Source organism: Colletotrichum gloeosporioides (genome assembly GCF_011800055.1).
Source record: "Colletotrichum gloeosporioides strain Lc1 chromosome Unknown consensus_90, whole genome shotgun sequence".
NCBI lineage: Eukaryota > Fungi > Ascomycota > Sordariomycetes > Glomerellales > Glomerellaceae > Colletotrichum > Colletotrichum gloeosporioides.
Window position 1 is genome coordinate 63,001 of NW_025544735.1, and position 22,499 is coordinate 85,499.

The 22,499-nt window shown below is 55.0% G+C and overlaps 5 protein-coding genes across 5 annotated transcripts; 2 read left to right on the forward strand and 3 right to left on the reverse strand.

The window, feature by feature from the left end:
* Positions 1-70: 70 nt before the first annotated feature.
* GCG54_00000322 (Peptidyl-prolyl cis-trans isomerase H) lies at positions 71-1,474 on the reverse strand (the record flags this gene model as incomplete). Its single annotated transcript, XM_045400463.1, has 5 exons — positions 71-140; positions 205-401; positions 528-665; positions 755-900; positions 1,345-1,474. Coding segments are annotated over 5 exons (681 nt in total), but the record flags the coding sequence as incomplete, so codon positions are not given.
* Positions 1,475-2,441: 967 nt separating this feature from the next.
* Positions 2,442-4,012, reverse strand: GCG54_00000323 (putative methyltransferase tdiE; the record flags this gene model as incomplete). The annotated part of the gene is made up of 7 exons (XM_045400464.1): positions 2,442-2,502; positions 2,562-2,981; positions 3,036-3,173; positions 3,226-3,263; positions 3,318-3,562; positions 3,614-3,707; positions 3,899-4,012. The coding sequence occupies 7 exons, from the start codon at positions 4,010-4,012 to the stop codon at positions 2,442-2,444; spliced, it is 1,110 nt and encodes a 369-aa protein (XP_045258050.1).
* Positions 4,013-12,622: 8,610 nt separating this feature from the next.
* GCG54_00000324 (RING finger protein) lies at positions 12,623-14,104 on the forward strand (the record flags this gene model as incomplete). Its single annotated transcript, XM_045400465.1, has 2 exons — positions 12,623-12,915; positions 12,976-14,104. 2 exons carry the CDS (start codon positions 12,623-12,625, stop codon positions 14,102-14,104), a joined length of 1,422 nt encoding a protein of 473 aa, XP_045258051.1.
* Positions 14,105-14,583: 479 nt separating this feature from the next.
* Positions 14,584-15,633, reverse strand: GCG54_00000325 (uncharacterized protein; the record flags this gene model as incomplete). The annotated part of the gene is made up of 1 exon (XM_045400466.1): positions 14,584-15,633. The coding sequence occupies one exon, from the start codon at positions 15,631-15,633 to the stop codon at positions 14,584-14,586; it is 1,050 nt and encodes a 349-aa protein (XP_045258052.1).
* Positions 15,634-16,241: 608 nt separating this feature from the next.
* Positions 16,242-21,112, forward strand: GCG54_00000326 (Vacuolar protein sorting-associated protein 8-like; the record flags this gene model as incomplete). Its single annotated transcript, XM_045400467.1, has 2 exons — positions 16,242-16,532; positions 16,589-21,112. The coding sequence occupies 2 exons, from the start codon at positions 16,242-16,244 to the stop codon at positions 21,110-21,112; spliced, it is 4,815 nt and encodes a 1,604-aa protein (XP_045258053.1).
* Positions 21,113-22,499: the final 1,387 nt, after the last annotated feature.

Here is a 22,499-nt window from a genome sequence, read left to right on the forward strand (position 1 = left end):
AGTCCAGAAATACACATGGTGGGAGGTCTAGAAAAGCTCCAATAGATCTGAAACCAGCCTTGGGCTCCCACTAAGCCGGGATGATGGGATTAGGCATATCCCTGGGAAACATGTGACTCCATTCGATTGCTTCCTCCCCCCTGACAGCCCGCACGCAGAACGCCTCGACTTTCGCAGCACCCGTTCGATCTCTACGACGCTTACATCTCACCGCACTGGGCGATGACCACATCCTGGTTGGGCTGGTCCTTGCCGCGGTAGCCCGTCTTGGTGGCTTCCATCATCTTGACGACATCCATGCCGTCGACGACCTTGCCGAAGACGACGTGCTTGTTGTCGAGGAATGGCGTCGGGACCGTGGTGATAAAGAATTGGGAGCCGTTGGTGTTGGGGCCAGCGTTCTGGATTTCGGTGTTAGTGAAACTTGGTCGCGAGAGGCCGTCGCCGCGAATCACCCAGGCTGAGACAGATTGGAAGGGGCGTAAATCAGGAAAAGTTGAGTGGATGAAAGAAAGATGAGAACTTACCGCCATGGAAAGCAGACCGGGCTGGTCGTGCTTCAGGTTGAAGTTCTCGTCGGCGAACTTGGTCGTGCCGTAGATGCATGTGCTCCCCGTTCCGTCGCCGTTCAGGAAATCGCCGCCCTGGCACATGAATCCCTGGATCTACACGTCATGAACCTGTTAGCACTTTTGTGTTTCCAAACTTCATCGCACTTCTGTTTCGACATGAACGAGTGCAGGGAGTAACTGACTATACGGTGGAACTTGGAGCCCTTGTAGCCCTGCGGCCGGCCCTGGGCGTTCTTGGACTCGCCGGTGCAGAACTGGCGGAAGTTCTCAGCCGTCTTTGGCACGACATCGTTGAAGAGCTCGAACGTGATGCGGCCCAAGGGCTCACCTACGCAGCACAAACGTCAGCGAACACCGCCGGGAAACGTGGGCCCGCAGGCTCGGGATGACTGGGGTCGGGAGGGAAGAAATGAGGAGCGGGCGCCGGAGACTGGAAAGTCAAAAAGAGCCAAGCCGGGGCTGAGAATGTCAACGCCACGATCTCGTCGGCGATGACAGCAGTCAAGATAAGAAGGAACCTCCCCTGTCGAACCGCCTGATCGGTGGCAGCGGGTAGTGCATGCAGCACAGAACCTTCGAGCCCAGGCCGTCCGTCTCGGCGGGTTGCCCACGTGCCCGAGATGTGCGAATGGCTTCATGACTTCACGACTTCCACGACATGGTGTCTGGCGGACGGGTTCGCCAGTCCATCCGGCGCCGAGCCCGTTTCCCCTCCTTCGCGTCCCCGCACCGCCGAGCTGGTGGTCCCCAATAAGGAAAGGCCTTCACATACCGCCAAGCGTGATATCAAAAAACACCCTGTTGACGCGATGTGTTAGTCTCTTGGTACTGCCGAGGCGTGGGCGCGCGACAATAATGGGCAAGGTCGGTGTAAACTCAAGACCCTTCTTTTTCGCTTCCCCGCCTTTGGAGGTTGGGGTACGTTGTACGCGTGGAGCTCAGCCACCGCGATACCTGCAGCCCATGCTTGCGCTGGATGAGCGGTCCCCGGTTGTGGAAGTGGTGGTGGGAGTGGGAGCAAGAGTGAGATAAGGCAGGTGTGCGGCGGAGCTCAATGCAGCCAAGGGGAGGCGCAAGTCAAAATCTTGCGGGGGGCAACACCAAAAGAAAGAGAGAGGGCGGTTGAACAACTTACAGCGGGTTGCCGGATTCCGGCAGCTTCGTGGGAGGCATGGCTGGTAGAGTCGGCCGCGCGATGCGAGCGTGAGTGAGTGTACCTGCGGGTGGATTAAACCAAAGAAATCAAATGGCGCTTCTTCTGCTGCTGCTGACTCCGTGGTCCTAGTCGTCTGGTCGTTTTCCGCGCACCCGGGAATGGGGCTGTGTTCGGAACTGATGGGAAGGCGGTCGAGAACTCGCCTGAATTTGAGTTGGTTGAAAAACGATTCGTTGGCTGATGAGAAGTGGGAACAGAGTTGTGAGGGGGACCTTTGGGGGACTGGAGCCGAGTTGTCGGAACGGCTGGTAAAGAGTGGGTACCTCCTCCGCCGGAACACAGCCGTTTGTATGCCCGGGCGGAGGTGCGGTGAGCACTCAGTATGACCTGCCCGAATGGGTCAGCCTTTTGGCTTTTGGCATTCCTTCGAAGAAATGCCTCACCTAGGTACCGAGGCTTTCAAAGATCGTCTTCGTTCAACGTTCGCGTATTCGAAAGGTCTCATGGTGGGTGCGTGCCAGTTTGGACAGTCCTCATGTAAGTCACACGCGGTCTTGTCGCAGGACCTTCAGACGCGAGGCCTATCTTGATGCTTAATATAGCAATGCCACTTTCCAAAGCCAAATCACCGTGTATTACTTGTTACTACCCAAAATGATACTGGTCAAGTGGAAGACCCAATGGCCTCATATCCTCGACATAAACGCATCCATTCATGCAGCCGGGGGTTGGCTGTCCCCGGTTCTCAATGGCTTCCGTCCGTAGATCGACCAGCTAGCAATGTCAGAAAAGCTTTCACGGCAGGGGGGCCCAGGGGCCTGAGGGAGTCTTACCCATTGAAATAAGCGTGAATACTTGGGTTGTTGAGCTCTTTCCGAGCCTCCATCGCAATTACGTGAACCTCTGCTTTGGACATATCCAAAGCTCGCGTCAATGGAGCCATGAGAAGTCCATCCAGATTAGGCGAAAGATTCTCGTTGTTCCATTCTCCTAGTTTCTTGTACTTCTTGTCTTGGGGCCAAGGGTTCGTGGGCCACTTAAAACGTTTCACGTTAACGTCTTCGAACCCGATCTCTGTGAGCATGCTCTCAAAATGGTTGACCTCTTCAAATGGAGACCCGAGCTTTTCTAGCGCCTCAAAGCAGAGAGAGAAAGCCCTCATAAGTTTGCTGTCCTTCGGGATGGTGTCATCGTCCGTTTTCGGGAAGAAGTCGATATCGTTCAGCTCAAGATATCCTCCGGGAGTGAGATTACTGATAGCAGAGCGCTTAGTGGCCAGTAGAAGCATCAAACCCGAGGAAACTTACTCGAAGCAACTCTGGATGAACTTTTTCCAATCACGAATGCTACCCTTCATCATCCGGCTGTGGATATAGTCGAAGGGCTCATTGAAAGTCCACGGCTCCTCGATGTCGTCGATCTCGAAACGAACATTAGAGGGGACACTAAAGCCGCAATCAGCAAGCTGGTCGCAGGAGAACCTTTTGGGCTTCTTACAATTGGGGCTGAGAAGGAGACAAGTCAACGCCAATGACCTATTTCAGATTATTAGTGTTGTTTGTATCGGAGGTGCGGTGGGATTCATTCACCTCAGCATCGGTGTGGCCCTCCCCGAATTCGATCGCCCATATGCCAGTGCCGGTGCCGGCATCCAAGACACGCCCGACCTTTGAGTTCTCGTCATTGGGCGGTGCAGTTCCCAGGGCGTAGTCGAAAGTCAGGAGATAGAGATTGTGTACAACGTCTACCGTCTTGTAAGCGATGATTTTGATACCCCACCAAGAAAGCATACCGAGTCTGTCCAGCTCTGTGTCATCATTAGGTGCCCAGTACTCTGCTTTAATCAGTCGTTGCTCGATCTAATAGGGCCCGGACATGCGCATACTCCCGTCTTTGTATTTGTGGTAAGTTCTTCCATTCTCCAGCCTGGACTCAAATATCGATTCTGCAACGGTTGAGGTAGAGGGCGCGACACTGCCCTGGAAGCCACGATATCAACATCTGCTCGCAAAAGAACTGTCCTCTGTGGACCGGATTTCTTGGCCACTCACACCATTCAGTGATACGTTGTCGTCCGCATCCTACAGCGAACGTGTCAGAGTGTTCGCACGTCACGACAGATTCAGGAACATCTCACCTCGTCAGCCGCAATTGCGGCCGCCGCAGCGACATCGCCCTCATTCGCACCGGCCGCGGTCGTCTCGGCGGCAGCTCCCTGACCGGGCTCCTGGGGTCGCTCAGTTCCCGTGGGTGCGGCGGCAGTGGGGCTGTTGTTGTCGGACATTTTTCTTCCCAGGCGAGTGAATGTAGCCCCGATTAAAAACTTGTCGGCAAAGTGAACACAAGGGTCGCTCGACACCGATCTCGCTTGTGACAATATACGTACGTGTATGTGCGATCGAGGGCAGGAGGAAATCAAATGTTGCAAGGCCGTGATTTCGACCTGGGAGATCTTGGGTATTGATTAACGTCGCCCTACCCCTCTTCTCGGCTGGAGACGAATTATCCATGTTTGCCCACTTCCGGATTCTACACGTATCTGCGACGAAACCCTGGTAAATGGGGAGCATATACCAGAAGCGGCAGCTGGCGTGCGGCACAGCAATCAACGGGCCTGTGACATTGATTCCTCCATGGCGGTGTGGTTTTTCTTATCATACGTACCATGATCTTGCCATCGCTTTCTCATTACATCTCACGTGGTGAATGCCCAGTATGGATCGCAATATCACCTTTGCATATCTCGGATCTGTCGAACCAAACTTTGGCAATTGGCTTTCCGCACAAGCCCAACGCCAGCCACTGGGTCTGCCAACGTTCGTTCATAATCTGTCGCCTGCCACGACAACGTCACATACGACCATATCCATCGGAAAATTCGGGATCCCGTCCGCTCTCCCAGAGACAAGCCGATGAGAGCCGGAGTAGTAGTCGGGTCGGTGACGACCGGCGAATGCCTGGTGTTGTATGTCTTTTTGGCAGTTTTGTTGGTTTGAGGCTGTTATCCGTTCTCAAGTACGGCGGCCGCTTGGGCATAGGACAAGCACCATCTAGTTGGGTAGTGAGTCTGGTTATGGCCTGAATGCTTATATAAACTCGACGTACGTTTTCGCCGGGTTGTCGAATGCACGCCCGAGCCCCGTAACTAGACACGGAACGACTTCGTGTTTGCCTGGGTAGGCGCGGGTTGACACTTCACAAAGTACATACAGCTTCGGTGTTTAGTTGGCAAACAATGACCTAGGTCTGAGACTGGTTGATAGCTGTCATTCCTCGGTTTCGTTACTGTGATACATGGCATTTGGAGAACGAGTTCTTAACTCGCCAAGTTCTGGATCACGGAGTAGTGTCAGTCGAAGCGAAGCCGGCTCTCGTCTCCAGGCGCCGTTCTGCAACCTAAGTAGAATTGCATACCGCAGTCTGTCTATACACAGTCAATCCTTTGGGTACAAGGCGGCCTGCATCGCATCATGCTTGACCCCCTTATACTCCCGAATGGGTCGTATAAGTCGCAAAGAGCTCGTCTGAGTTCAACCCCAGCAGCTTGCGACCACTCGAAATTACGATCGAGATGTCCAGAGAACCCGGCGGCGAGGGTGTCGTTGCCAACTTCAGGGGGCATGATCACCGAATATATCTGAAATTCAACAATACAATAGAGACTAAGGATCGACGGGGCCCCATCCGGCGCAGCTCGCGGAAGGGTCCTCTTCCGTCGGGCCTCTCTAGCACGGGACACCCTCCGTTCCGGAGCCGGCCGCGTCCGCGCAGGCCACCTCAATAACTATGACACTTGACAGGAATGCTTGGCCCTTCCGGACTCGAGTAATTGAACAGCACTGACCCCCTGATAACCCGAGTAAAAAAAACCATCTTCTCTGATGTCGGAGGGTCCCCCATGACTTTGGACCCAAGGGAGGGCCGACGCTGTACATAAGCTTCTTCACCTGAAAAAAGCTTGGTGTCGCAGTTGAAACAATAGATCAGCCACACGAGCTAGACGTGCATGTGTGCAGCTCGTGTATTTCGCAGACAAACCCAAAGCCTGTCTGGGCAGATTTTAGATTGCACGACACAGGCTAAGAGGTTCTCGCGAACGAAATTCTTATCCCAGGGGCCACCCTCCCTGCGGACCATGAAGACTTTCCGCAAATGAGCCCTGCGAGGTCTTCCCGCTCTTCTCAGACACGTTATTGGCAAGGATGCCACATAGGAAGCAAGCAATGCGCAGTCTCGCGTGCCAGTCGCCCCACGCGTAACATGGCCTTTTCCGCCCCTCTTCCTTTCATCGTAGCCGCCTACGAAGTATCTTTGCTGCCGCACTTCTCTCCGGACGCCCAGAAGCACAACCCTCCCGCGGGCTGTTTAACCGCTGGCCGGTGGGGAAAGGAACGCAAAGGAAGGAGACAGGCACGGAAGCGGAGGCCCAGGATTCGGACGCGTAACCGGACTTCGGGTTGATTGAATGACTGGCCCGCCCAGCCCTCGGCCAAGAGAGGCTGGGAACGGGGCCAAGAGGACCTCCTCATCGCTCCACACCTCCGTACCAACCATCGTCTTCGTCGTCGCACACGACCAGAGATGTGGAAAAAAAGAACTGCGCCATGTCGTGCAATCTGGAAGGACCGGAAAGAATTCTTGTCCAGATTCCTCACATCAAACTTCCTGAGTTGACAGCAGCAAGTGTCCCATTCTGACAGCGAAACTAAACCGTCTCCGTCGGGCGGCGCGTAGTTCCAAAGTCTGACCGTCCGGGCGTAGACCATCCTCGCCCTTTGCCGTGTTGCCCGCCGCCCGCCGTTATCGCAGGGGCTTGCGCTGGGAAGCTTGATTCCAGCAAAGTCCAGCCCGCTCCCCGGATGGCGCGGCGTCGAAGATCGACAGCACCAGCCAGGGTTTGCGGAGGGGACCAGGGGCCCGCAGTGTGCGCACAAAGGAGTCGGGGGTTCCATCGAAAATGATCTCATCCATTCCGGCCGACGACCAATTGGCTGATGGCAAGTCTTGAACCAGTCCTGTTCTTTTTTGCTGCAGACTGCAGAGCAGCAAAAAAAAACCGTAATAATGGCACCGTGAAACCCCGTCGCCCTCACACGACCGGGGGTGTTATTATGTTTCGAACACGGTTCCCCCACATAACCCACGCATGGCCGGGTTGACAGGTCGCCTGCGCGCTCTCGCGCGCGCCAGTGTATCCTTTCTGTGAAGCAATCACGGTTGCGTCAAGACAGAGTGCCGGCGGCGGGAAGGGCAAGACACGGCGAAGTCTATTGGACGCCGGTGTTCGGCAGTGGGAGCAGCCAAGATCTGTGATTTGCGATTTTGGAGGCACGATTTGCAATTCGACATCGGGACATGTAGGTCGACCATGAATATTATCACAAATGGCTTGCATAGCCCCTCGCGCCAGTTGTGCCCTGCGAGAGACAGCCAACACCGCATATGATGGCATCTGCATTCCCGCGATGAACCCGCGACGAAGGAGAAGCTCGGGAGCCTCCAGACTGCTCGTGGCCTGACATCACTTTCTCCGGGATCGAAGCTTGGGTCGTATCATTTCATCGTCAGGAACTTGTGGGCAGAAAACGGGTTTTGTCTCTTTTTACCCGCAGCGCACGGGAATGGTCAGATGGTGTGCAAAAGATTAAGCTTGCGGGTGTCGGCATGTTGCGATAGCTGACCACGAGTTCCCGGCATTCCCGCTGAGAGACTCGTGGTGTGTGTTCGGCGCCAGCCACTGAGATCTGGCGACGATCCCCTCCAACGACGATAAGAAGGTCGGCTGGTTTGTGTAAGGCCGTTCAGGGTCCACCAGCACCCGAAAGAACGCATGCTGCGATGAGGATGATGATGGCATGATCCTAGTTGTTACAGGGTCCTTCTTAATAATCATCCAGCCTTCGCAACATTCCTTTTTCCCTAGCATTTCGAGCTTGCTGCTTCAATGTATTTTCGGTGGGTCGCCTGCCAGCACATGAGGATTTTGCATGACGAGTGGTTTGCCGAATCGACCACCACCCCAGCCGACGCGCCGAACTCTCAAAGCGTACGGGCGAGAAGGACAAACAAGTGCCGGTTGTGATGATGATTGACACGGAGGCGCAGGTCTGGACAATGGCCATAGTCCCGAGAATAGGGGGCAAGGCCATACTAACAATGGCCGAATTAACGGGAGCCAAGCCGTTCTCGTCGCCGTCATCGACGGGGGATTGGTGGTGGTGTGTCCGGAGTTTGCGGCACTCACCTTCGGTCAGCGTCATCTGTCGAATCAGCATCCCTGGGCGCTGGCCATCAAATCCCCAGACGCACCGTAAAAAGACTAAATTCTCGTACTGTCGGGCTGTTAGCGACGGATCAATCGGCTTCGCTTCCTTTACACGTATCTCACAAGTAAGTGACACCGGGTCCTACGTCTTCTTACAGTAGCTTGTTGCACGTCTGGAACCCTTCCAGTTAATGGAAGGCTCATCGTCTTTGAGCCATGGAAGCCAGCGCAACGTTCTCTGCAAGCTATCTTCGCTCGACTGGTGGAAATTGGTAGAGCAAGAAGCGTTTTATTGGTTTCCAATTGCATTAGCTGGGCGCCCCCGGAGACTGCAGTGGTCCTGGCGTCGGCCAAGCTTTACTAAGAAGGCGTCTAGGCTCCTTACAGGGGGCACAAGGCTTGAGACGGACAACAGTGTCTTGAAGGGACTCGTCAGTGAGGTGAAAGAATTCGCCGTTTGGCATCTGATAAGACGTTCGAGACACGCATGTGCTGCATTGCCAGCGTTGCGCTATCATGCTTTTCTTACGTCTGACACCTTTGGTCGGGCCTAAGGAACACTGACTGCCAAGACAACACCGATTCCTCGACTAGGTGAGTGGCACTGATAAGTCAACGCAGAGGCGCCAGACAGAAGATGCAGATGCGCCTTTTGGGAGTACCGACGGTAGGGCCCGAGGAGTTGAGGCGACACGTACAAAGGAGGATGCATTGACGGTGCCTGAATCAAGTGCGATACAGAGCACACCGCTGAAGATTACATCGTGGCGAAAAGCGTCGTCTTTGTCTGTGATGCTGAAACATTGGAAAACTTGGGGTGAAATCAGTTGCCCGTCGGTCTAAGCGTTCCGGTCACGACCATCTGAACTTCACACTGGCTGCAGCGGTATACGACACGCGCGTTGTTCGTCATGGGCAGAAGTCAAGAGCTATTAATTGCTCTTGTAAGATTTGAGCTGACTGGTCGTGCGTTAGATCGCAACACTGAGATGCAGGTTCCATGCCGAACGTGTCTGAGGTGTTCAGATGCCTGCCTCCCAATGAGGCGCAATTCAGGACGTCGTAGAGGCGGGGTGCGTTGTTTCTCCTTTTCGTATTGCGCGGATACGTGCGTGATGTAGGTACTCTTCTCCCGTTCATGCGGGAAGACGAGCCGCCATCCTGGGTTGGGTGAAGACAGCGACATGGGCCTCGAATTACCGTGTTGGCATGGCCGGGCCGGGAAAGCCTAGTGTCGGCTCGCCGAAGCGCTGCCGACGAGGTAATTGAACCGACATGGTTTTCTTGAGATGGCTTACCGTCCTCCACCGGGAAGCATGTCCTGGCTATTCGCCATCCGAGGCTTCTGAGTCTGACGGGTTTCCTGACATTGCTTGACTCGACAGCAGTGTTCTTGCGGAGCTTATCCGACACGGAAATAATCCAGAGACACCGAGCTAAAGAATTGCTTTTGCTTGTGAAGACCGGGGCGCAGAGTCAAAACAAACTGCCACGGCTAGAAGAAGCAACAAAAGAAAGAAAGAAGATCAGTCTGATTGATCCAGGCCGTGTTACAATTGTAAGCTTCCTCCTTGCGCAGAGAAGCCTGTGCCAGCCAGCAGGGGTTTCGTTGATGGCGGCGGAGGATGAGAGCAAGCGATGCATGTAAGTCGCCAACGTGCCATTTTGGTTCTAGGCCCTGCCTATCGTGATAATCTCTGTAAAGCGGTTCCATGCGGCATGATCTTCGGAAAGCAATCAGCGTGGCGTACACGCGGTGATTTTGGGCGGGCAAGTTACGAATGACGAAACACCGAACCGTTCAGATTCTCGTTCGACGCACTAGACCCCAGCCGTTGTTCTTTCTGGCGAACGCGCGCTAGAGTGTTGAAGTTGCTTCTTCGCTTCTCGGGCTGGACGCTGCTGCATGGTGTCGCGGCCTCTTCCATCAGCCGTCGCAACCCCACCCTTTACCTCGTTCTTTGGGGTTTGGGGATCACCAAAGTATCGGACTGGGGCGCCGGGGCGGTTGGCGGTGGGCGGTGACGGTAAGGACCAAGTTTGAGTGGCTGACTGCCGTGCTTAGTTCGGGGGCGAAGGCGGACGGCAAGGGCGAAGAACAAAGGCCTCTGTTCGAGTGAACACACAAATCTGTTTACCGCAATATCTGGAATTCGATACTTGGCCACAGTTTGAGATTGCAAGACGGAAATATGGAATGTAAATGCTCGGCCGTAGACTGGGCGGCGCGCGATGGCACGGATACCATATGCGGCCCATTATATCGGCATGGAAAGACCTCTCGGCCGGGGTGTAAATCGTGCGGGCGAACGTCTTTTTGGAATCTCAGGCGCTCCGGGCGACGAAGCGCGTGTCCATTTCTCAGGAGCCCATGGCGGTGCGATGCAGGAACGCGTACCTTGATTGGGAGACTTTGTATCAAGTTGGCCCCTGGTGATATCTCCTCTTGGATAGGGGTCGTAACATGGAGACCCCTTGATTCCTGGCGGTATCAGCCTCTGAAACGGGAATATGACGATAAAGGAAAAACGGTCAGCCCGAGAACGGTTGAAGAGCTAGAGTGCCCTTGCTAGAGGTTTGAGGAGAAGGCAAGTGGAAAAAGGATGCAGTTGTGATGCCATTCAGAAGACGTTGAGATGTGAGATGGCCATGCAAAAAGTAGCATGGTGACAAGACCGGGCCAGCCTTCCTTTCTAGCGAACAGGTGTTGGCTGCCGCTAAGGCGTAGTATCGGTAGAAATAGCAGTCAGCTCGATGGTGAACCCCTGCGCTCAGCGGCTGCAAGGCCCTCCACTGCATTCTCAGTTCTGTTGTGTAGTTCCCCCGCCTCTCTTTCCTGGTTCCCCAGCCAAGGGCCCGATGCCTGCTGGAACTTGGAAGCAAGCTACCCACTCGACAACGTGAACACTTCAGCAGTCTCGATGCTAAGCTTGAAGGGGGATGGTGGCCTGCTCGAGAGCCCGTCCCACCACTCATAATGTGCCTAGCGTGCCGTTATCTTTCCCAAACAAGACTAGTTCGGCTATCCCGTGGACTGGAAACGAAGTGATTGACGGGGGCTTGGGTCCAAGTGCTTGACTTGCCTGACTGGCGCCCGGACTCTCTGGAGTTGAGCCCATGTCAGGTCGCTTGGGGTCTGAGAGAATTGTTGGTCGCTCAGCGTCTTTACTCACGCTGGAGAGGTCAGCTAATCAAATCAATAAGGCTGTCAAACCATCCAGACCACGGCATTGTGATTCGCAAATTGCAAATTGCAGGTCACAGCGGAAGGGAAGGGGAGAAGCGGACTTGCGACGTACTCTCTCGAGAGGCAGTGACACCGTCTGGTGTTCATGGCACCCTCCTCTGGCCTCCGCTCTCTCACACTCAGGCTCTCAGCTGTGGCAGGGTGCGCGGCAACAAGGTGCGAGAGGTGAGATGGGAGGTGCAAGCAACAAGCAGAGGTGGTGGTGGTACGTAGTGTAGTGGTGGTGCACTGGTGCGCAAACTGAAATGTTAATTGTTCAATTGTCTGAGGGATCGCAGTAGCACAGTGCAGCCAACACGGGTCGCCCTCAACCTCGCTCGCCCGGCCTGCATTTTGCGGGAAAGAGGCCCCAGGTCTCCACTCCTGCCTTCCCAGCTCCCCCTCCACCTCCCTGCAGCACCAGTCCAGTGCAGGCAATGCCCAGTCTCCTCTTCGCTCTTCCCCGTCATCTTCTTCCTTCTCATCCTCGACTCAGTAAGGAATTTAAGTATCTGTTAAGAAAAGATAGTGCGAAGACAACAACTGAATGCAATTCCCTCGTAACCTTCCCTCTCTTGGCCGAGAAGGCAAACGGAAGCCAGCCCCGGGGAAAAAACACAAGAAGGAACCAAAAAGAGCCCGCAGTGTGTTGGCTTGCTCTTTCCGGTCTAGGTGGTGTACCGGGGGGTGTCCCCCTCAGTGAAGGTGTGTGTGAGAGAGCGTGTGTGTGGTGTCTGGGTGTCCGGGGGTTCCTTCCTGCTCCTCGCACTCACTCCCCTTGCCCGTCGGCGTCGCTCCTCCCTCACACTCACGACGCTCTTTACCCGCCCGCCGCCTCGCATTTCCACTTTTATTTTTCCTACGTCGACCCGACCGGGGGGCTGTGTTACTGTCCTGTCCGTCAGAGAGTGAGCGTCCCACAGTACCTACCGTTCCATACTTATCCCACTCCACCTGCACTTTCCCACCCTCCGCACTCTTCCTGTCTGCCTCTGTCAACTTTCAACCACCCCCATCCGACTTTGAGTCGTGAGTTTCCTCTCGTTTCAATTTCCCTCTGCCCACCGCGACCGCTGTGCAACACGGCTTGAGTGGATTGGGATCTCGACTCTCTGCCATACCCTCTCCAAGAGGGTCTTTTTTCACTGCGACTTGCGTTGATTGCAGGCCGCATGCGATCGAGGGTTCAGGTCGACCATTTCCGTCACGAGACGCTGTTTTCGGATTCCGCGTTTCACCTCTAGGCTCTTGCCTTCCCGCAACAGTCCATCAATCAATTCATCGATGCCCTCGCCTTTCCCCCGACCGTGATCATTTTCCGACATCACCATCCGCTGGTGTGCGATCGCTTTTCTTGACGACTCCGCCTCTCGATTTCGAACCGATCAATTTTATCCGTCATCATGGCAGTCATCAATCAAGTCCTCGTCGAGGTCTCACGCTTTGTCGTGCGGCAGGCAGTTTCGTCGGACACTCCGACTTCCACCCTCCCGTCATCTGCAGCCTCCTCCGCCGTACCCTCGACGACTTCACTCGATCCTTCTTCCATCACCCCGACTACATCAAGTGACCCTCAGTCAACAACCCCCGCTGGCGGCAATGGAGGAAACGGAGGGGGAGGTGGCGGTGGCTCTACGAGCTCGCCTCTACTCTTCTTCGTGGCTCTCGGTTTCGGCGTTGTATTCACTAACCTCTGGTGAGCCCTCTACCACTTTGGCTTCCTACCGGGATCATCAGCATCTAACATATGCTTCAGGATTATCGTTGGTGTCAAGTACTGCTTCCGCTACAACGCTCGCAACCGCGCCATGCGTCTGAACGAGGATGGAGAGCCCATCAATCTGGAGAACATGCCTCGCCCGCACCGTCGCCGCCGTGAGAAGAAGTTGATGACGATGGATGAGGTGAACGACAAGTTTCCCATGATGAAGTACAAGGCGTGGGTTTCCGAACGTGCCAGAGAGGGTCTCCCTACGGCCGGCGGCGTCTCCGCCCCGCCGAGTCGCGCAAACAGCTTGCGTTCCGTCGATGGCATTGTTCCCGAGTTGCCTTCAAAGGAGAGGGATTCGACTGAGGAACGCCCTGCCACCAGTACCGGTAACAAGGCAACCACGTCCGAAAAGCAATCTGAGGATGCTACCAAAAAGGAAGGCGATAACTCTACCGCGACTGCTGACGCTACTGGTGCCCCTGTGCAGTCTCCGACTTCTGCTACTCCCCTCCAGCGTGTCCATAGCGAGGATGATGAGGAGGATGATGAGCACATCAACGCTGCTCTGCCTCCTGAACTGATGGCCACGAGCGGTGATACTTGTGCCATTTGCATCGACACCTTGGAGGACGATGACGATATTCGTGGTCTTACTTGCGGTCACGCTTTCCATGCTGTCTGCGTCGACCCCTGGCTCACCAGCCGCCGTGCCTGCTGCCCTCTTTGCAAGGCCGATTACTACACCCCTAAGCCTCGTCCTGCTCCCGAGGGTGACGCCAACGCTAACGGCGACATGGCTCGCACAGCATCTCGCACGAACATGCCTAATGCTCCTCCTGCTGCCTGGTATAATCTCAGCGGCTCGCGCCTGGGATTTGGTGGTCGCAACAGAGGCAATCGCCAGAATAATGACCGCGCCAACCGCCGTCGGCGTGCTCGCCAGCAGACTGCGACGAATCCCAGTCCCAACCCTCCTCAGTCACCCCCAGTGGCAGAGAACCAAGAATCCCGCGGTCTGCTCTCCAGCTTCCGCATGCCCGCATTCCGCAATCCTCTCAGACGAGGGGATCAGCAGCAAGGCAGCTCTCCCACCGCGTCTGGCGCAAACGTTACTCCGTCTCAGCTCGAAGCTGGTACTCAAAATGCCACCGCCACGACTACGGAGGCGCGGTGATTACATATAAGCGACAAAAGTTGCCCGAAAAAGCGACTTTGATCTTTTTCCGTTGTGCTACTCTTGTACATCATACCCCTGAGATCAATTTGCAGATCTCAGCATAGACTGCGATGTGACCGCATCTATACACACGCTCACGACACCGCTTTTCATACCCACCTTTACATATAACGTGTGTTCGGAGGAATAGCCCCAAGGAGTAAAAGGGGAAAGAAGGATCGGCAGCCGCACCATGTGGCAGAAGGGAGTTGCATTACAGTCAGGGCGGACTGATTTGGCTTGATTTGTATCCTCTGAATTTTGAGGAGAGCGGCGGAGTTGCGGCGACCATAGGCATCAATCGACACGGAATAATGACAATTGACAATGTTCACAAAAAACTCCTTTTGATGGCTTTGTGCTTCTTCTGTGAAAATGTGTGGTTGGGTTAACTCGGTTAAACCCACCTGCTCCTGTCGTGCGGCCCTTTACGTTCGTCAAAGATATGACCCCTTTTGGAATCGGCCACCAAAATCTTTGGCACGGTTGAGCAACTCCCTGCGCTGGGCTGTACCGATCTTGCCGCCCAATGCCATATCCTTTTCTCTATCAAATGCCCTCTTGCTAGGGTCATCCTCCTCTTCGCCGTCCTTTCCAACCTTTGCGCCACTCTTCTTGTCTGTCTGATGCTCATCATACATACTCTTCCCCCGGGTTGCTGCAATGTTCTCGCTGATGCGCCTATCACGTTCCTCTTCTTCTCTAGTACGACGCGGTTTCTGCTGCTCTGCTCCGCCGACTTCCCCTCCACGACCTAGCACAGCATCTTCAAGTCGCTTGCGCTTCTGTTCTGGCGTCTCTGTCCAGATGCTGCTGATACCCCCACCGCTGCCGCCCGCAGCCGATGACGATTTGCCGCTGGCGAATTTGCGATTCTTGAGCTTGGTCGGGTCGCGCTCTTGGTAACCAGATTGTGTCGGTGGTGCGAGCATCCAGTCATCGCGCTGAGGTGCGGCAGGGCCCGATGCCGCCGCCGCGGCTGCTGCTACTGCGGCAGCTTGTGCTCGTTGAGCAGAGGTTATTGACGAGGGAAGAGCAGGACCGTAGTCATCCTCCGAGTCTGATGAAGAGTCGTCGTTCCCGCCCTGGTGAGCCGCTGGGGGGAGTGTGGGTCCTATAGGCTGTTTCGGCGGCAGAGTAGGACCTATTGAGGGCTTGGACATGGAAGCATTCGGTGATGTCGCGCGAGGAGCGGATGGGCCGTAGCCGTCTTCTGAATCAGAGCCGTCGAGAGGTATCTCATTTGTATTCGTTGTGCTGGAAGGAGGCATCGTTGGACCGACGGCAGGTTTAACGGTCGGCGCAGGTTCCTTGACTGATGCGCCAGGCACACTAGGTCCAAAACCATCGTCATCGGAACTGTCGTCGAGATCGATCTCGTCGGTGTTTCGAGTCTGCTTTGTTGGCGGTGAGTCGGCGCTGTCGTCGTCTGGGTTGCGCTTCCTCTTGGTGAGATGGGGTGGCAGCTGGGGCCCAATGGAAGACATAGACAATGCTGCGATGTTGGCCGGGTGGTGGAGCGGTGGTTTTCAGTTTGAATTCGGGGTATGTTGATCTGACAACTCGCGACGCGTGTGGAGATTGGTCGCATTAAAGAGTGTGACCAGCGCTGTAAGGTGATGTAAGTGCTAAAGGAAAGCTCCACCGGGCTTGCGCCGTGACGATCAAAGGTCACTGCGACGTTGCTAGGCGCTGTCGGGCCCGCCGGAGAAACCGCGGTCCGTTGTAGAGCTCTGGGTGGCTGGAACCTGGAACCCGGAACTTGATGTGTGGGCTGTGCGCGTCCAACTGCGTAATGCGCTCCTACTGAGTGCAACTGATCATCCATTGACAAGTCAGCTTCTCCTCGTCTGATAGGAGCTTGAAAAGCAGAATCACGTTTCGAAAGGGTCCTCGCCTCATTTGGCCAGCTTCTATCATCCTCCAGCTGCTGTTTCCGATCGAGTCAGGCCCTCTCGCTCTCCCTCCCTGCTGAGAGCACTGGCCTAGCTTCTGAACCCAAACCGAACTCTGGCCCGACCGAAGACATGTGCTTGATGAACCGCCATTGATGACCCCACCACCGACGGAGAGAGATGATGGACCTGGAGACACAATGGCAGATCCAGACGACCGGTCCTCCGCGGACGTACAAGCTCCCAGCGATGGAGGGATGGTAAAGGCCGAGGGGGAGGAGGACGGCATCGTCGGCCTTCTGGATGATGAAGAAAGAAAGGCCTCTGATGCCTCTCCAGCAATTGAGAACGGCATTATATCAAATCGGTATCGACAAATACTACGAGACCAAGCCGACGATGCGTCTGAGGAGGGATCAGTGGATGCGGCGCCGAAGCGCGTGGGAAGTCCCATCGATTCCCTGATGTCTCTGCCCGACGATTCCCCGTCTGTTCAGGCAAGTAGCCCTATCAGCTTCAGGCTGCACTAGCTAACCACAAACCTCAGGGCTCCGTGATCTCCTCTCCAAGCAGCAGTGTCCTCCCATCCGTCGCTTCTCGACCAGGCCTCAGCAGTCCAACCCCGTCATTCCGTCCTTTCGATCGCCGATTCCAATCCCGCATCTCCTCCGCCAGCTTCATCAGTAGCCCGCGATCCTCCTCACCTGCTTTTCTCACCGGCCATAGCCGTTCCGCGTCCCTGAGCTCAGGACTGCTCGACCGCGAAGATACCGATACCCCTTCGCCGCCGTGGGAAGTTGTTCGATGGACGAGATTGAAGAAACTTAACGGCCAGGCCTTCTCCGAGGCCGGCAAGCGCAACTTCGGCGCTCCGACCTGCATCGCCGTCTCCGCCTCGATTGTGTTGGGGACGAGCAAGGGAATAATACTAATGTTTGATTACAACCAGGTCTTGAAGACCATCATCGGGCCCGGGACCAAGGCCGTCGAGTCGGGTGCCATCACGGCAATCGCTGTGTCGGCAGATCACACCACCATTGCTGGGGGCCATGCGAATGGAAGCATCTTTACGTGGGAGACGAACCGAGCGTCCAGGCCGTTCCTGTCCATTCCGCACCTAGACCAGTCGCAACTTGAGAACCGGACCATGGATGGCCATCTCCCTGGTGTCGCGGTCACCCATCTCGGATTTCTGGGGACCAGGCACACTGCGCTCGTGTCAGCGGATGATCGTGGCATGGCCTTCTCCCATCTGGCAACTAGAGGCACTGGCTCTCTCGGCCGAACTGTAAAGACAACGAGGATACTCGGACGGTACCCGAACGCGGCGCCTCCTGCCGGAAAGCCTCTGAAGCCCAGTTCTGTACTGGCGTTTAGTCCGTGTCCTTTGGGTAATACCGAACGCGCCACGGATACCCTCGGCCTGACGGCCATGCTTACACCATATCTGTTGGTTATCGTTTCTACAACACCCGTCGCCCAGACACAACACAAATCGGCCAGACCAAAAGACGTCGCCCATCACAGTGCGATGACCGGCTGCCTGGCGTGGTTTCCTGCGGTGAAGCTTAAGGTTCCAGACCCCGTTACAGGCAGCGACATCTCCAAAGTCAAATTGGTGTACTGCTGGTCAAACGTCCTGACCGTTCTGGACGTAGACGAGATACCAGCAGAGAACAAGGACAAGCCGCCCACGCTCAAGTTCAAGGCCCGGAGTCGGTGGAAGTGTGAAGAAGCCATTGTTGCGGTCCAGTGGCTAAGCCGTTCTGTTCTCACAGTTTTGACCATTACTCAGCGCCTAATCGTCGTCGAGGACCGCAGTATGCGAATGACCGAGGGTTTTGATCTCATCAATAAGTTCATTTACCACTCCGACCTGTTCTCTAAGCAGTTACACACATTGGTCGAGCAGCTCGACGAGGACGACACATCGATGCATGGTGTTGTGGCCGACGCTTTCTACATGAGCTTCAAAACCTACAAGGGCAAAATCTTCCTGCTCGGTTTCAACGACGTTTCGATAGGATCGCTTTCGAACTGGGCTGATCGCATTATTGCTCTGATGGAAAATGGTGATTACGTTGGTGCTATTCAGCTTGGAACATCGTACTACACAGGTGACGCCGACAAACTCACAATTGGCCTACCCGAAGATACCGAGTTGCGCCACTCGATGGTGCGAGACAAGCTCATGGAGATCATGCGAGCTTCTCTCAAATATGCCTTCACCCAGCGGCAAAAAGACCGAGCTGCAGCGGACGACGCCCACCTTCGAGAGTTGGCTGAGACTTGTTTCACGGCCTGCCACAGCGTAGGCGACGTCGACTTTCTCTTCGATGAAATGTACGAATGGTATGAAGACGCCGGCGTGGAAGGCATTTTTCTCGAGACCATGGAGCCTTACATTCTGGAAAAGAACATCACGGTTGTGCCGCCAACCATTGTCAAGGCCACAGTTACCCACTACGTCAGCAAGGGTTGGGAGAGTCGCCTTGAGGAGATGATTGTCCACATGGACACAATGACCCTAGATTTGGACCAGATTACCCTTCTGTGCAAGCAGCACAGTCTTTACGACGCCTTGATTTATGTCTGGAATCAGGCCTTGAACGATTACATTACACCATTGATCGACCTACTAACCTTGCTTGTGCCACTTATGAGCAACGGCGACTATATGTCTTCCGGGAACATGGATGACGAGATTTACGGCGTTAACGCCTTGAAGATGTTCCCCTATCTCTCATACACGTTGACGGGCAGAGTATACCCCACCGGGGAGGCCATGGACACCGCCGTTGCCTCCAAAGCCAAAGCTGAGATTTACTGGTTTCTATTCTCAGGAAATAGCGTCACGTGGCCCAAGGGCAGCACTCGGCGGTTTCTCACACGGCCAGATCAGCACACTGAGCCGTCGTTCCCATACCTCAGGTTGATCCTGAAATTCGATGCCCCAAGCTTCCTTAGTGCTATAAACGAAGCCTTTGAAGATTCATTCTTGAACGACTCTCCTGAGAAGCAAGTTAACGGCGGCATTAGGGGCGATGTCCCTGAAGAGCAGATATTCGGGCTCACGGTCGATCGTCAGTACATTGTCTCAATCTTGTTGGAGATTATGAACCCAGCAGACTTCGCATCGGAGGACACCATTTACCTCGACATGTTCATCGCTCGCAACCTTCCCAAATTTCCTCAATACTTGCTCTTCCCGGGCTCGACGCTTACGAAGGTCTTGGCCGGGCTTTGCAATTACCCTGGAGCTGACCTAGCCGAAGACGCCCAACTAAGTGCCGAATACCTGCTCTCGATCTACCAGCCTCCCGATGTTACCACGCTGATTCCTATGTTCAAGAAAGCGGGCTTCTATCGGATATTGAAGAGGCAATACAAGGTTGACAAACAGTATGACAAGCTTGTCCAGACGTACTTCGAAGACCCCGCTGACCGGGATGCCGTCTTTGAATGCCTCGGGGACTGTCTTCGGCCACACAGTGGTCTGAATCGCCGACAGGTGCAAGAAGTCCTCGAAGCAGTCAAGAATAACGCCAGGGAACTCCTCGGAATTAACCCCGTCGAAGCGGCGAGAGTCTTGGCAGCTCAGTCTGCGGACGTTCACCAACACATCCTGGACTCTGCCGAAGACGCACCCGAGCTGCAGTTCTTTTACCTGCGGACGTTGCTCGAGCCCGAAAAGCGAGACGTCGAGACCCCATTGAACCCAGACCGAGTCCTCATCGAGCGTTACGTCCAGCTCATGTGCAAGTATGATTCCGCACATGTGTCGGATTACATCGGCCTGGTACAATCCGTCAACCTCAGGTTGGATGTCTTGCTGCCTGCCATGGAGGAAACCGGCGTGATTGACGCTGCGGTCGTGCTCATGGCTCGAGAAGGCCAAGTCAAGGATGCCATGGACAGGCTTGTGAAGCACCTCGGTACCCTTGAATCGGCCTTGCAAGGTATCTTGTCTGGCGCTCAACAGGAGAGTTCAAATGACTTGCAATCAGGAGCCGAAGAGACTTTGCGAGCGTTGCAAAAATATGTTCACGTGGGCATTTGGCTTTGCCAGGGCCAGACCAAGTCATCGAAGAAGGCAAACGGCGTCCAACAACGAAAGTCAAAAAACACGTCAGAAGTTCTTTCGCCAGATGAGGAGCTTTGGCTCAGTCTCATCGACGCGGCAGTGCAGACCACGCGATCAATCTCGTCCACCATCGAGTCGTCGAAAACCACCCAGAACGGCGTTTCGGAGAAGGCAAGCGCTATGGACAGCTTAGACAAAGAGAAGCTCTTAACACTGCTTCGATCTTTGGTGCAGCATACTTTCACGGCTCTCCTGACTACGACTTCAAGTCCCGCAGGAGCCCAGGCTGGTGGCCGACTCCTTTCCAACGCAGGGAACAACCTGTCATTTCTTCGAATTCTGCGTGCCTTTCTGACACGAGCCGCTGCATCGTCCCCCAATCTCGCAGATCTGCGCTCGGTGCTGGCGTCCATATTTTCCGCGTACGCCTACGAAGAGTCCATCTTGCGACTTTCAAACCGTCTGTTGGAACGAAGTTTGTTCGTGAACGTCAAGCAAGCCGTCAACCTCCGACAACGCGGTTGGCGACCCAGGGGTTCCACGTGTGAGGCGTGTGGCCGTCGTATATGGGGCCCAGGTGTCTCTGGTAATGTTTTTGAGGCCTGGGAAGAAAAGCAGGCCCGCGACGAGCAACACAAGGCCGAAAGAAAGGCCGCGGCTGACGAGCGCGGCAAGGGCAAAGCAGCCCCTGCCGCCGGTGAGGCATCTCAGGCTGCGTACAGTTCGAAGGGAAAGGGGAAAGCCGCAGCGGGTGTTTCTGCGCCGGCAGGCGTTGAAGCTACCGCGGCAGAGGAGGGTGTGGATGCGCAGAAAGATGCGATCGGGAGGCCCAAAGAGCAGCCCCTCGGGCCGCTCGTTGTGCTGGCTTGCAGGCACATCTACCACCAGACCTGCCTGGATGCATATCAGGCCCGGCCGGAGGTTGAGGGAGAGACCCGCAGAATTGATAGCCACGCGAGGGAGTACAGATGTCCGATTGATGGATAGATGAGTTGTATCTTCTGTGTACGATGTACAAATTTCATGAATTCACGAATGACACTTGATCGTGTCTACGATTTCTTTAAAGTTGATTGGCATCCTTGGGAAATTGGCCGGCATCTCGCCGTTCAAGTCGTGCTACTCCGACGATGTCTTCTGACTGCCCGTGTTCTGTGTGACGGGCTGCAAGCGGTTGCCACATTGTTGTTAGTGCCGCTGCACCTCGAAAGCTGCGCGTTGCCCTACCCCACGGCTTTTGCCCGAATGCATCTCGGACGACTGCCACGTAGAATAGTCAGATAGTCACAAGCACATGTGAAAGGTGTAGTGGACGAACGAATGCACCAATCTTGGTTCCACGATAATTAGCAAAACACAGAAGATGCGACAGGCGAACAAGACGTCGATATAAAGATGGTCTATATGTCACATTGCAGACGCCAAGTCTTGACTCAGTACTCGGGCGTTGCAGTCTGTCGTATCGTTGACTGATGACATGTCTTGGCTTTGTCGATCAATGTGTCAATCAGAAACAATTTCTCTGGGTAGTCGGGCTTAGACGGATGCTCGGCCCTATCAGTTCTTTAGTGTGAGGCTGAAGACGTGACAGGGAAGAATGGAAGACGGGACCCGAAGACTTTGAACGATGTTCCGGAGAGCGCCCGGGGATCGGTGGGCGGGATGGGGTCGGAGTGGACTCCGGAAAGATCGGGCCTGGAGCTACGGCCGTCTGTTGATCCCGGCACTGCATGGGACCCATTGCAAAGACAAGAGTGGTCCTAGACGGTGATTCTAGAGACTGTTTTGCAATAATTCACCTTGACTTTCAAATGATCCGCCGTTCTCGTCGCCATCTGCCATGACGCTGCTGTGGCGAGAGTCCCGGACTGTCGGGCTGATGAGTGGTACTCATCTCCCTGTGATAAGAAGAACCGCATGACTCGAATTGTGAGGTGGTCCCTGAGAATGCCGAGTCTGTTCAGTGGGTCTGTTGACTTGGGAGGCAACGGTTATATGAACTCTTCCGAAAGAAGATGACAAGAGCCGAATCTCAAACTCAGTCACCGGAAAAGAGTGCTTAGTGGACCTCAACCTTTACAAAGGCCCGCTCGTCACATAGCGCGGTTTGGAATCCCATGTTGAGAGAGGCGCGACTAGCGAGTGTGCCAGCTAGAAATGCCGGAGTCCTCAAATGAGATGTGAATAACATGCATCGTGGCCCATCTCCTCGGTAGCTCGACGCGTGGGAGCGGAGCTGTGTTCAGCGGGCTGAGTGGGGACAGAAAGCAGGCACTCGGTACTGAACGGAGGATTAGCCCCGACCTAGTTGACTACCGCCAGGCGGAAGGGTTCAGGGACAATGATCGGCATGTGCTGGAGGCCGCTTCCCAAT